Source organism: Wasmannia auropunctata, unplaced genomic scaffold, assembly GCF_000956235.1.
Source record: "Wasmannia auropunctata unplaced genomic scaffold, wasmannia.A_1.0 LD336000.1, whole genome shotgun sequence".
Lineage (NCBI taxonomy): Eukaryota > Metazoa > Arthropoda > Insecta > Hymenoptera > Formicidae > Wasmannia > Wasmannia auropunctata.
In genome coordinates, this window is record NW_012026890.1 from 2269642 (window position 1) to 2282162 (window position 12521).

The 12521-nt window shown below is 36.9% G+C and overlaps 2 protein-coding genes across 4 annotated transcripts; one reads left to right on the top strand and one right to left on the bottom strand.

Annotated features, from left to right (window-relative positions):
* Positions 1–691: 691 nt before the first annotated feature.
* On the top strand, positions 692–2337 carry LOC105453340 (protein FAM210A). 3 transcript variants are annotated; one of them, XM_011695191.1, is made up of 7 exons: positions 692–837; positions 930–1092; positions 1163–1463; positions 1535–1680; positions 1757–1836; positions 1966–1984; positions 2149–2337. In XM_011695191.1, the coding sequence occupies exons 2-7, from the start codon at positions 954–956 to the stop codon at positions 2205–2207; spliced, it is 744 nt and encodes a 247-aa protein (XP_011693493.1). In that variant the 5' UTR covers positions 692–837; positions 930–953; the 3' UTR covers positions 2208–2337. The 3 variants fall into 3 exon arrangements, with proteins under 3 accessions (XP_011693493.1, XP_011693491.1, XP_011693492.1); XM_011695189.1 differs by lacking the exon at positions 1966–1984; XM_011695190.1 differs by lacking the exon at positions 1966–1984 and having other exon boundaries at positions 1169–1463.
* Positions 2338–4616: 2279 nt separating this feature from the next.
* LOC105453341 (LIM domain-containing protein jub) lies at positions 4617–11963 on the bottom strand. The gene is made up of 6 exons (XM_011695192.1): positions 9443–11963; positions 8150–8240; positions 5593–5762; positions 5429–5491; positions 5157–5339; positions 4617–5063 (listed from the first exon to the last, which is right to left on the bottom strand). Exons 1-6 carry the CDS (start codon positions 11378–11380, stop codon positions 4842–4844), a joined length of 2667 nt encoding a protein of 888 aa, XP_011693494.1. The 5' UTR covers positions 11381–11963; the 3' UTR covers positions 4617–4841.
* Positions 11964–12521: the final 558 nt, after the last annotated feature.

The window sequence follows — 12521 nt, forward strand, 5'->3', positions numbered from 1 at the left end:
CTTAACGCACGCGCAAAGATCGAAGTTTAGCTTGCTATTATATTTTTTACTATTTCTTACTTTAATCACGATATTCAAGAGACAAGAGTTTTAAATTACATTAATTTCTGTAAAAAGCTAATGATCTTTAATAATATCTTATTGTTAATATATATTTTGTTGTACTAGTCCTTTTTATTTTCTTTTTAATTTTACATTTATGGATACTTATTTCTTAGAACATAGTGTCACTTTTTGTTAACTCTTTCTTTTCTTTCAGTTTCCTGATCTTAGTTTTCTAATTTTTTCTTTTAGTTTTCTAATCTATAAGTGTTAATCTTGGCAGAAATTTTTAAAAATTATTGTAATCAATAATATTTTTTGCAATATCATATCTAAATACTCAAAATTCTTTCCTTATTTTCTCTTTTTTTATATAATGACTATATCTTATCGCTTTTAAAAGACGTCGTTCAAACGGAATAGTTTAAATATACATTTTAAAAATATAAATTAATTCTAATCTTGATTTAAATTACTTTTTATTTTTTTTTCAATTCTTAGTACTAGAAGAAGATAAAAAGTAAGTTAAGCCGAGGTTAAAGTTAATTAATCTACATTGATAGAAATGGATATTAGGATTCTTTATTAACAACAGAAGGTTCAGAGATATGACGTGTTCAGCAATATTTTAACTATAGATGTCACTACTGATGAGATATTGATATCTTCTGGTTTGGTAGCAACTTTTGAGATTAATGTAGTGGTTATGTCAAGGTTGTGTAAGGTTTTGTGATGAATATAAGTATTTGAGTATTACGCGATCACAAGCTAGTAACAATTCATTAAAAGTCTTCCGTAAGTTTTCAATATTCAAATTTTTCAAATTTTTATCATACACGTGGCAATTCGCGAGAATATAAAAGTATTACATATAAATTCTTGGTTAGGAAAAGAAGCGGCGTTTTTCGAACATGGATGTAATGTTCGCTCGCGGATTGAGATTTAGCGTTGAACTAGGCAATGCCTCGATATTGTTAACAAAATATCTTCCATTATCGGCATGTTACACATGCCGTGTCAATACCACACGCTGGAAGTCAGCATTCCCTGGTAAGCTCGAACACGTGAACATGATGAACATTAATGGGATCCAGTATGCACATTGCCAGGTTTATTTTAGTTGCAGAAAGATATCAACATTATAGGGCCGCGTCATATTATTCCTTAGGCCTCGTAAATAATATACTCGTGTATCAAAAGTCATTGAGACAAGACATTAGTAGAAATGGTATTAGACTGGCATACTATTCGGATCTCAAGCAAAGTTTTGACGGCGATTGCCAAAAACCTCAGACGGAACAGAAACTAACAGTATTTCAAAAAATGAAGCAAATGACTAAAGATTACTGGCACGTGTTAATACCTGTGCACGTGGTCACTTCTGTAGGATGGGTAGCTATATTCTATATTGCCGTTAGGAAGTACGTACAAATGCAATTGATCGATATGTTGTTTGAGTTGGGCAATTAATTAACGTGAAACATATTTTTAGTGGTGTCGACATAGTCCAGCTGTTGGAATACATGAATTTTAGTGAAAAATATGTAGACATAGTACGTAACTCGAGTGCTGGCAACTGGGCCATTACTTATGCGCTGTATAAGATATTCACCCCACTGAGATATACTGTTACTGTCGGTTTGTAATTTTAATATTTTTTACGTAGTAGATAATTTGCACTATTAAATATTAATTATACTGAAATACGTAACAGGAGGAACGACAATGGCTATTAGATATTTGAGCAAATTAGGCTACGTGAAGCCGTTGTCATTCAAGCTTCAATCAGTAGAGGTAAGTAATGTACGCGAAATGCAATGTCATCTGCTGAAATTGAAAAAATAATACTATCTAACTATATGTCTATATTTGCATTTGAAACATGTCTTATCTGTTTTCTTGTTACACGCACACGTGGTGCAGCCTACGGGCAAAGCTATGAGTAGGTTACCGATCACGATTAATCTCAAGTATATCGTGTTGATCTCTTTTGCTTTTGTTTTGGGCGAGGTGCTCTTGTCGCGTGAATAATATACCTATATCGTAGATCTTTTTCGTTCACGGCGACACGTCTGCTCTTTCTAATCGTCTTTAATCGTGTTGTAGCCAGTACAGTCGAACAAATGTGCAGCGGAACACAAGACAAAATTCAAGGCAGAGTGTAAAACGGACCGACACACGGAACCGCCGAAACCATGAATACTTCTCCCTACGTCGAATGATACGTTGTATCGTGATGTCCCGTTGTATATTTCTCTTTACAAATATATATACATGTTATATCATGACAAATCATTTCCTGTATTCAATATTCCTACTTGACTTATATTTATCCCGTTCGTCATCTCTTACGCCAAGTCAAAGTACAAGGATTATTCAAGGTACACGGATTTTCTTCCAATGCAAAAATCGAGTTAAAGTAAAAGAAATGCATTTACTGCAGTTTGTCTTTATTGAAGGATAGTCATTTATACACACTGCATATGCGATTTAAATAAGATTACGCTGTTTATCTACAGTATGCGCGCGAATTTAAAATTACTTGTATATAACGTAACAATCATGCTTAGTTCTGAAGAATAACAATAGTTATTTGGCAGCTCGAGTTGTGCGTCTTTCAATGCTGTAATATTGCTCATATATTTATCGTTTATAGCACGCCTACATAATTTTTCCAGTCTCGACTCTATGCTTTGTGTGTGAGAACACTAAAGGCGTCATTATAGACTTCGAAGTATACCGACAAATTTCAGTATTACGCGAGTAATTTCTCAATATTACTCGCAGCGAGACAATATATCTGTCTTAATAAATACTGTTAATGAATGCTATATGTATATGAAGTACAATAAAATTTGATCAAAGAGGAAATTCGCAGGAATGTGTTCCCGAGATTCATATTTCCCACCATGAATTCGCATTATAATATATAATAAACATACCATAAAAATATTATATACACACGCTAAAAAGTATAAAGTTTTAAAAAAACGCATAATTATTATGCTACTATATCACAGTTGCCTGCGCAACTCGTTCATTCTAATGAAACCCACTGCAAAGACACTTTGTAGAGCACCTTTGCTAAATAAATAAGAATCGCATATATTAAATGTACCACTTATCTAGACTATCTTCGATTAAAAAGAAGAACTTGTACTCATAATCATATACTATGTGCACTGACGTGTCGAATTGATCCCAGGAGACACTTAAACGATTGTAATTTTTCAACCAACATTTTCCTACCAGTCTTATAATTATGTCAAATTTAAACTTTGTTTAAAAATTAGAATAATTGAAATCACATTTTTTCGCGACAAGAAATGTTTCTAGTACGTGACAGATAATTGATTATTATTTTTACATTGATTAACAGCCACTATTATCATGTATCGATTCGATAATTTACCCTTCATAAGAGATATTAGTAATTAGCACATATACCGCGATAGATTAACAATAACAACTATTATAGCGAGAATCTTGCGTAATAAGTATAAGTATGATCGAATCGTTGTTTTTCGCTCACGGCGACAGTAGATGACAATCAATTTTAACGCGAATGAATATTTTGCAAAGACCAGAATTCTACAAATGCCTAATCATATTTATCACGAATGCCATATTCTTTTATCGACTACATTTTAGCCGCCCTATTTTTGTCACCGATCCGCAGATTGTCTGCGTTCAATCATGTAGCAAGTACATCAAAGTCAACTTGATTTCTATTAATCCATTCGACTAATCTGTCATCCTATTTTGACAAATGTTGACATTTTTTGCCAGTATTTTCCTAATAACATTGTATATACTAGATTTTGTATCATATCTGTAACTTTTTTGCCGACAAAATTTAATACTTAATCTAAATCAGAATCTATTTTCGATTAATTTTGATTGTCTGGTGGATTTCGAGAAAACCTTAGGAAAAATAAAAATCGGAATGTAAGGGGAACAGAAGTGTAAACGAATAGACGATTATGCTTCTTTTACGTTTTGTTACTCGATTTTTCGTCTCTTAGAAGTTTCGTTTCTAGATACTTCTAGACTCTTCGCTTACTTATTTGTTCGCTTATTTGACATACATTCCAATCTTTATTTTCACCAGGGCGCTTGTAATTGAAGTAATAACAGATTGTATAACATGCCGATCTCACAAAGTTCAATCTTAGTTTTCTGTAGTGCTCTGTCATAATCCAAGCAAGTTATTTACGTTTAAATGTTTAGCTAAAATGTTTTATAGTATATATAAAATGTTAAATATAAAATTTATTAAATTGTAAAAATGTCTCGTATAAAAACGATATTTTATATTAAAAATGTTTTATAATAAAAAATGTTAAAGAAATATTAAACGTCTTATAAAACGTTTTTACAATGTTTATTAAATAGTTAAATAGTTTAAAAAATGGATTAAATTTTGAACGTTTATTTTTTAATTTATACGTTTATACGATTTTTAACGTTTATTAAACATATTTCAAACGTAACTGCTTGAGAATATATTAGAGCTGAAAATTCTTATTCCGATTAAATCAAAAAACATTGGTATCACATCGTCGCCTTTCCCGTTTCCTAAATACTTTTTCCCGAGAAAATCTGTCTTCAAGATTAGGACCAAGTATGTATTTATGATTATCTGTATGCACGCACACACGTTCTGATTCTCTAAAATTTCGGAATGTTAACGTCGATTCTTTCACTTTACTCAATTGATTTTCATAGTATTCATTATCGAACGATCATTAACGTGCGCAATTCAAAGAGCTCCGACAGATGCTTAAGCATCAATGCACTTAACCCATAAACTGATAGCTAGCTGACACTGGTTGCGGTGCTCTCGGTTGCGTATGCGATATGCGTTGGATGTGACACGCACGGCACATAAGTCTGCCGTCAAGTGGGTAGCACCGCTTATCCGGCTCGTCGGTCAGCTGCATACCGCAATCCTCGCAAACGTAGCAGTCCACATGAAAGTCTTTGTCCATCGAGACCACTCTGACCGTTTCCTCGGTTCCCTAAAATAGAGAATACACGGCTCGTAAAAGGGAGTTTCATCGGAAAACGCGCGCCTCGATGACGTAAGCGAGATAATTTTCAAGCGCGCATACCTCAACCGGCGTGATTCCCTTTCCACAAGACGCGCACTTAGGCGCGAACATTCTGTGGTAATCGTTTACACAATAGATCTTATTGTCAACGTCGACCGTGAAGGGTACGCCATCGAGACACTCGTTGCAGACGCAGCACCTGAAGCAGCCCGGGTGATACGATTTGCCCATGGCCTGCAGTATCTGTGTGGACAAGCAAAGAAGCAAGCTGACGTTACACTGAATTACAATGGAGATCTAACGGATGATAATGATCGACTCTCGTCGTTTACCATTTCCATGATGAGGTGGCCGCAAATCGCGCATTTCTCGGCCGTCTGTTGAAAACCGGAATACTGCGAACACACACAATGACGTCCATGAGAGTTACGCGAATTAACTGTCATTTCAATAACTGTCTCACTTCCATCATCAGCATTTAAAATAGCTCACATACCAAGTAATCCTCCTCGCAATAGACCCTCCCATGAACGTTGTAGAAGGCTTTGCCGCGGAGAGCCCTTCCGCAGGAACAGCATATGAAGCAATTGGTATGATAGAGATTGCCCATTGCCTGACATGCCTGTCCGGCGCCGGTCACTTTCTCACCACATGTATGGCAAATGCCTATCAAGAGATATTGAATGTGAAATTTATGTAATTATTATTACGCGCTACTTATTGCAAAATAATAAAAAAAAAAAAAATTCTTTTGTCGCGACTATACACGTATTTCAAAATTGTTCGTGAAATAACGTGTTGCAGTGTTTCATTTACATATTTACAAACAAATTAAAAGTGTGACGATCCTGGTGTAAAGAGTCGTGCATCTGCTTCTTGTGCCAAAGATCTATATTCAAATCTACCCAGAACACATCAGATTTTATTTGATCGTCACTTCTCGGAAGATAATGTAAAACCACCGAGAATATCTTTACCACGAAAACCTCTTCTAAATAAATTTATAAAAAACATAATCTATTGTACATATATAATTTGGTATTTTGACAGGCGGAAATAAATTTTTGCCAGTCACATACTAAATTATATATTTAAAATTTCTTTTTTTTTTCAAAATTAAAAATTGCCTATATTCAATATATTTAATAATTGATGTTATATTAAAATAACAAGAAATATAAATCATTCAGTGAAGAATTGGATTACTTCGTGAAGTGCGAAGTTCAAAAATCACTCGTCCCAGAACACATTCGCACGGAGTTCAAGAACACGAGAAGCGAGCTTTACACCCATCGGGGAGTTAAAAATATACTCATCGACGAACAAGACAATGTGGCACATTCATCAGGGTTCGCACGTTCATCGCGTTCAAAAATCACTCGGTCTGTCGCGGATAAACACGGATGAAAAACTCACAGCTCTCGATAGGCAATAGCGATCCTGCCATTCCTTAACGCAAAAGTTTTCGTGAAACTTGCATGCATCCACGCTGGCCGTTTCAATATTGCAACTTGGTTTCGCTAGACCAGGCCGAACTAGAACCGATCGACGAGTCGGACTGGTCTATCTATAACGAGATTCGTTAACGAGTACGGCGATACGGCCACGCGTATAGGACGTTACACGAAGACTACTGGCCGTCTAAGTATGAAAGCGACTAGAGGGACATTTACGTTCGCCTAAACGGCTACCACTTCTCGACTGACATTGCTTCGCTCGACCGAGGTTCCTGTCTGCTCGTGCTCCATTCCTTATTGCGCGTGTTAGGCTGCGTTCACATTTATTTTCTATAATTATCGTTACATTGTAGCATATCTACCTTCACCCTTCTTTGCATTGTTTGTTTGATATATTTTGGAGAAAGCAAATTTTCTATCATTCAATATAATAAATATTTGTATAGTATAAATTATTTTATTCTATCGTGGTAGAGATTCCGTCCTATTTATAATAAAAAAGTCAAAGGACTATCCCATTTTTTATATCAATAATATCTATTTATAACAGTAGTATCCTATTTAATTAAAACAGGAAATGTTAAATTTTTACAAAAATGTGATATAGTGAAAAATGTGCAATAACGGTGGAAAAACGTGGTTTAAGAACAAAGAAAAAAATATGAAATGTATTCAACAGAACAGACTATATTTCTCATGAAGTAATTAGCATAAATAGATATATGGAAAATAAAGAGAGAGATAAATAGATAGATAGTATCGTCATTTATTGTGCGCTCCAGGATAAATCCTCTTAAGCGTAGATTTAAGTTAAGAGAGAGAGAGAGAGAGATATTAAGTAAAAAATTTAATTTTCTCATTCTGTGTAAGCTTAAAAATTACATAACCGCTGAAGATGTGATGTTATCGTATACTTGAGACGAGGAAACCACAGATATCAATCTCTTATTGTTGCATCAATTCAAATACGTCGTCCCTATTGATATTAGTATGAGCATTATTTGAACACTTTTAAAGAATCGTGAGTTTCAAGTGCGCTCTCTGTTTGTGTATGCACCTATGCGTCGCACTCGCCCTCGGCCCTTTACGCAAGAGAAAGACGCGTGAAAGAGAGAGAGATACGTGGGTGGAAGCTAATGCGGCACGCGAGAGAGTGAATGTCAACGAAGTGTCGCGCTAAAAAGTATCCGCGACGCACTCCGAAACTCGACTCCGTTTTCCGAAACCGGTCTACTGCGAACTCACGCCGTGGGAATTGGCACAGCCTTGGTATCGTGCCTTTTAGCGTTTCAGAGAAATATCTAAAATTATGGATTTACTCGGGGCGATTGTACCGTGCGAACCTGCGATCGTCGTTTCCTTAAATCTTCCTCTCTCGTCTTTCACCACAAGTACGGAAGAGAAGCAAAACGAAAATATGGACAACGCCAGAAAGTACTGCAAGAAATAGTACTGACTAAATAATGTGTGTCTAGGATAGGATGTGTGTCTCGTTATCGCGTAAAAAATATAAGACACGAAGCGTCACGTAACGATAATCTCGGTTTTCCGGGACGAGCATTCGCATAAACATTGCGTAAGCAAATTTTTTCTTACCGAAATACTCGCCCTCTTCCTCTTGCTTTTCCATTTCTTCTTCAAGTTGTCTCGTTAATTCCTCTATTTTTCTTTCCGCTTCCGTTGGTCCCTGAGAGAAGTAATTTGCATAGAAAGTATTAATCATTAATAATTAAATATCGAACATAATACGCGTATTTAATAAATACGCCAAAATTATTATTTAACTAATTTCATTTAAAATTAATTAGTCACAAAATTAGTGGAAAGTAGCGGTTATTATTCATTGCTTGACTATATATAGATTACTTATAAAGCAATATTAAAATTTTTACACATAGATTATTATTCTTCACGCTTAAATTTTCTTTATGCTTGACACTCCATATAAATATTGCTAAATGCTATTGCTTTCGATTTCAATGTGTGATAAATGAACAAAGAAGTATGGGAAAAAATGAAAAATGAAGGCAGAAAATGTTAAAATAACATACAGAAATACGGACACCTTATGAATAAAATATCCGGCGAGTGCCCATCGCTTGTCAGCGATGAGCAATTTACCGGTTATGACTCATTGAATGCTTGAAGAAAGAATTTTTCGGGGATGGAATCATAAGCAATTTTTCAAATTTTATGCGTTCCATATTGTGAAATGTATACTTAAGCAACAAAGAAGTGTAAAATGCAAAGCAGAAAAACGTAGTTTTCACAAGTTGTTTTTATTTTTAATATGAATTAATCTGAAGTTTTTTTTATTGCTAAAATGATATATACTTTTTGTACTTGAAGTGAAATAGATATAGTAAGTTTAATATTTGGAGAAAGCCAGAAAGAAAGTTCTAATGCAATCTAGTGCAGCAATAAAATAATCTCTTATCGCCATAGGTCAGATGTTATGTAAAATGAATAAAATTGTCGGCATTAATGAGATCATCGTTAATACAGGATAGAAGAGGCATGCTTAGAAGTTATTTATGATTCTTGAGAAATTGCGTTGAAACAAACTTCAGTGTTGATTTATTTAAATAAATTGCTTTGTGCACTAAGAATGTAATTTAAACAGAATAACATTATGCTTTGTTGCTTATTCTTGCAGAATATTTTATGCAGTACAATAATTTATTCATAGTTAGTTTTATACATTAAAATAATTTATGGTTATTTCTATTGCATTTTTAGTAAAACATGCAATAATGACAACAAATAATGCGATAAAAGGAGACAGGAAAAGATACACACATGCACAGGATTTTTGAAACGAGATTTGTTACAGATATACGATTTGTAAAAGCACACGAACAAATATCTTGCAAGTAGCGATAATTTTACCGAAGGTCTAGAAATGACATTGTAGGGTAACAATCCCTTCCCAGGCACGGGCTTGATCGGCGGGCTAACAGATTTTCTTTCCTCTGCTTCCGAATTAGAAGGCCTTTGCAACACAGGTACACCAGCATTTAAGAGCACAGGCCCTGCAACTCCGCTGGTAACACCCGGAGGGAGGCTCGTAATCCTGGGACCGGCGTTAGTGTCAATTTCATTGGACGTCGTTGAAGCACTATTGACAGGAGCTTGTACCTGTCCACGTATAGGACTTCCAATAGAAGTGGTGGACGAAAGAGACTGTCCATGTCTGGGTGAATTAATTATATTTTGCGAAGCAATGTCTAATGGCATCTGACCATGCGTTGGGCTTGTTTTCGGAGATTCTCTTACTGCATTATTGTTGGCAATATTAACAGTCCTCGCAGGATCACTCCGACTTGGAGAGTATAGAGACGAATTCCTTGCAGGTGGGAGATCTGACACATCTGACATGTAGCTTCTGTCACTTTGTTGCAATGTGCCTAATCTCAAGTGTTCTGTGGAGCGATTTGAAGAATAAACAGGAGAATTTCTTGCAGGAAAATTTTCTTGATGATGATAATTTCTGTCATTCTGTGGCATTGCTCGATTTGGAGAATAACATGGAGGATTACGACATGCTGTCTGTTCTCCTGGACGAATTCCATATACTGGAGAATTTCTGGTTTGCGCGTCCCCTGTGAAATTTGTGTTTGTAGTCCTTGAAGAAGCCTCAATATACTGCTTATAATTCTGCGGATTATCCTGTCGAAACTGAGAAGGTTGGTTAGTATCAACCTGATTCGTAGCACGAAATCCTTGTTGTCCACTCATAGTATTTTCCAACGAACCGCGATAATGATGAGATTCTGGCGGCAGGCGTATCGGAGGAGATTCGCTATGATACGGCAAACCAGATCTTGGAGACTGTTGCTGCTGCTGTTCGGCGTTGTAAGTGAAGTTTCTGTTTGGTGGTTGCAATTCGGAGGGAGGTACGTAAGCGCTTCTTCCAGACTGATGATCTGAGGAGGCAGAGGATGAGCCCTGTAAGTACTTGGCAGTAGAAGAATCAATTGATCGCTGTAAACTTGAGCTATCGTAACTTTGACCGCGTATACTTCCGCTTCTTTGCTGGGTGTACGATAAACTTTGAGTCATACCACGTTGATTCGGAGACTGACCCACCTTTCCAGTCATAATAACGTAGTCACCGCCATTAATATTTGCTGGATGATAATAATTCGGCGGTACCTGTGGTCCCGGCTTGTTCTGCATGCTCTCAGAGAAGTGCACCTCCTGTATGTTTTCGTATACCGGTGGCGCTTCGTACGGCGGTAATTCTTTTGCTGGTGACGCACTTTGATAACGATTGCCAGTTGGCACTTGCGGTTGAGCTTTCCTGTAATTACCTTCATAGGAATCACCAACTAGAGAACCTCTAGGACTACTTTTGGGACTCTTTCTAGATTCTATTGGATGGTAATAAGGGGGATGTGATTGACTCTGCTGCGGATAATAATCTATATTCTCATAAACAGGTGCCTGTTGATGGCTCGTACGAGTCTGATTCTGTTGTTGCTGCTGCTGTTGATGCTGCTGCTGCGCACTGATTTGTTCTACTGGCTTCGGTGTTGCAAATCGTGAAGCAGCTATTATGTTTTCACGCTCATACAATTTGTAGTCCGCTGTGGCTGCCTGTCTGGAAATATCCGAAGAATTTCCTTCAATAAAGCTCTCGATAGCGCCGACTGGTCTACCAGACGCTCTGGCGTCGTTTCTGTTAATCGCATTTCTCGACACAGGTACCTGGGCCTCGGGCCTGGAACCCGAGCCCCTGGTCGTACCACCAGCATCCGCAGTGTCATCTCCAAGATGCAAATAACCTAATTTTTGTACGTAAGAAGTATCTGCCGAATTGCACATTGGCAGTGATTCTCGTTGGCGCGATGGTAAGTCAGAATGTCGTTGAAGTCTTTCGCGTGCACTTTAATTGAATTTTTTAAATCAAGGAGCTGTCGACGAATTCGATTCGAGGCGTATCACGTATCACGTATACATGCTGTGTCACAGTAACCAGGTAGTACTCCGTTTGTCAAAACGATCTTCCCCTACTTGCTCCTTCCTCGTTCTTCTCCTTCTTCTCTCTTTTCCTCTTGCAATTCTTCTTACGTGTACGCTCTCGTAATCTTCTCACGGGATAGCACGAAATCCGACGCGAGATATATGTTGCGCGAGGCGCAACTACGAAACCCTCTTTTCTCCCTCGATTTCGGGCTACGCCCCTCGATCACGGCGCTCCGGAATTGTGTTGTTGCTCCTCGAGTGCGAACACGCCGACCGGCGCACACCTCCGGGCTTCTCTCCGTTTCGGCACCGAAAAATCACCACCTGCGAAAATTCATGCGACAGCGCATACGCACGCAACAACGCAGGAATAAGTCAGCATCGTCTCCTGTCAAGACAGAAACCTGCGACAGGCTGTCGTGGGCATGGCTGTTCTCGTTGCTCCTTACCATGCTGTGGCGCTGAAAGTAAATTCCATGTAATATGGACTAACCAGCAACGTGGGAATTATGCGAACCATACTGGTTCGCGCCATACGGTAAGCCGGTTCCAGATGGTTCCGTTCGGTTAGTCGCTGGTGCCATCAGTGATGCGGATGAAAACTAAAGATGTGCTCGGTTTTCAAGTGTTAACTGTTCGTAAGATAACAATTGAATTACGTTATGCATCTAGATTTAATAAAAAGAGAAATATTATTCTAAAATTCTAATTTTTTTGCAAATTAATTTTTTTTTAAATAGCTTTATAAAATTTTTAAATCAAACAAGGTTTTATACATTTTTTAAAAATGTCTTTAATAATATTTGATCAAATTGGTAAATTGTAAATTTTATTATAACTTTTTTTAGTAAGAAAATTAAATTGTTTTCACCCCAAAATCTTCAATCGTAAATAAGAATAGAAAAGGATCTTTTCGACGCAGCGATATTAGATAAGTGAAATGCAAATGATGATGGGAGATCCTGAAAACAGGTTCTGCTTAAGATCAGAATATGTTGGC

Bases quoted from the DNA above. Each gene is read 5' to 3' on its own strand.
- LOC105453340 (XM_011695189.1), top strand. From the start codon at position 954: ATGGATGTAATGTTCGCTCGCGGATTGAGATTTAGCGTTGAACTAGGC. The intron at 1,093-1,162 runs GTAAGCTCGAAC...GGTTTATTTTAG, and splicing joins CTGGAAGTCAGCATTCCCTG to TTGCAGAAAGATATCAACAT. The intron at 1,681-1,756 runs GTTTGTAATTTT...AATACGTAACAG, and splicing joins GAGATATACTGTTACTGTCG to GAGGAACGACAATGGCTATT.
- LOC105453341 (XM_011695192.1), bottom strand. From the start codon at position 11,380: ATGTGCAATTCGGCAGATACTTCTTACGTACAAAAATTAGGTTATTTG. The intron at 8,241-9,442 runs GTAAAATTATCG...TACTTCTCTCAG, and splicing joins ATGTCATTTCTAGACCTTCG to GGACCAACGGAAGCGGAAAG. The intron at 5,340-5,428 runs GTAAACGACGAG...TTGTCCACACAG, and splicing joins GCCACCTCATCATGGAAATG to ATACTGCAGGCCATGGGCAA.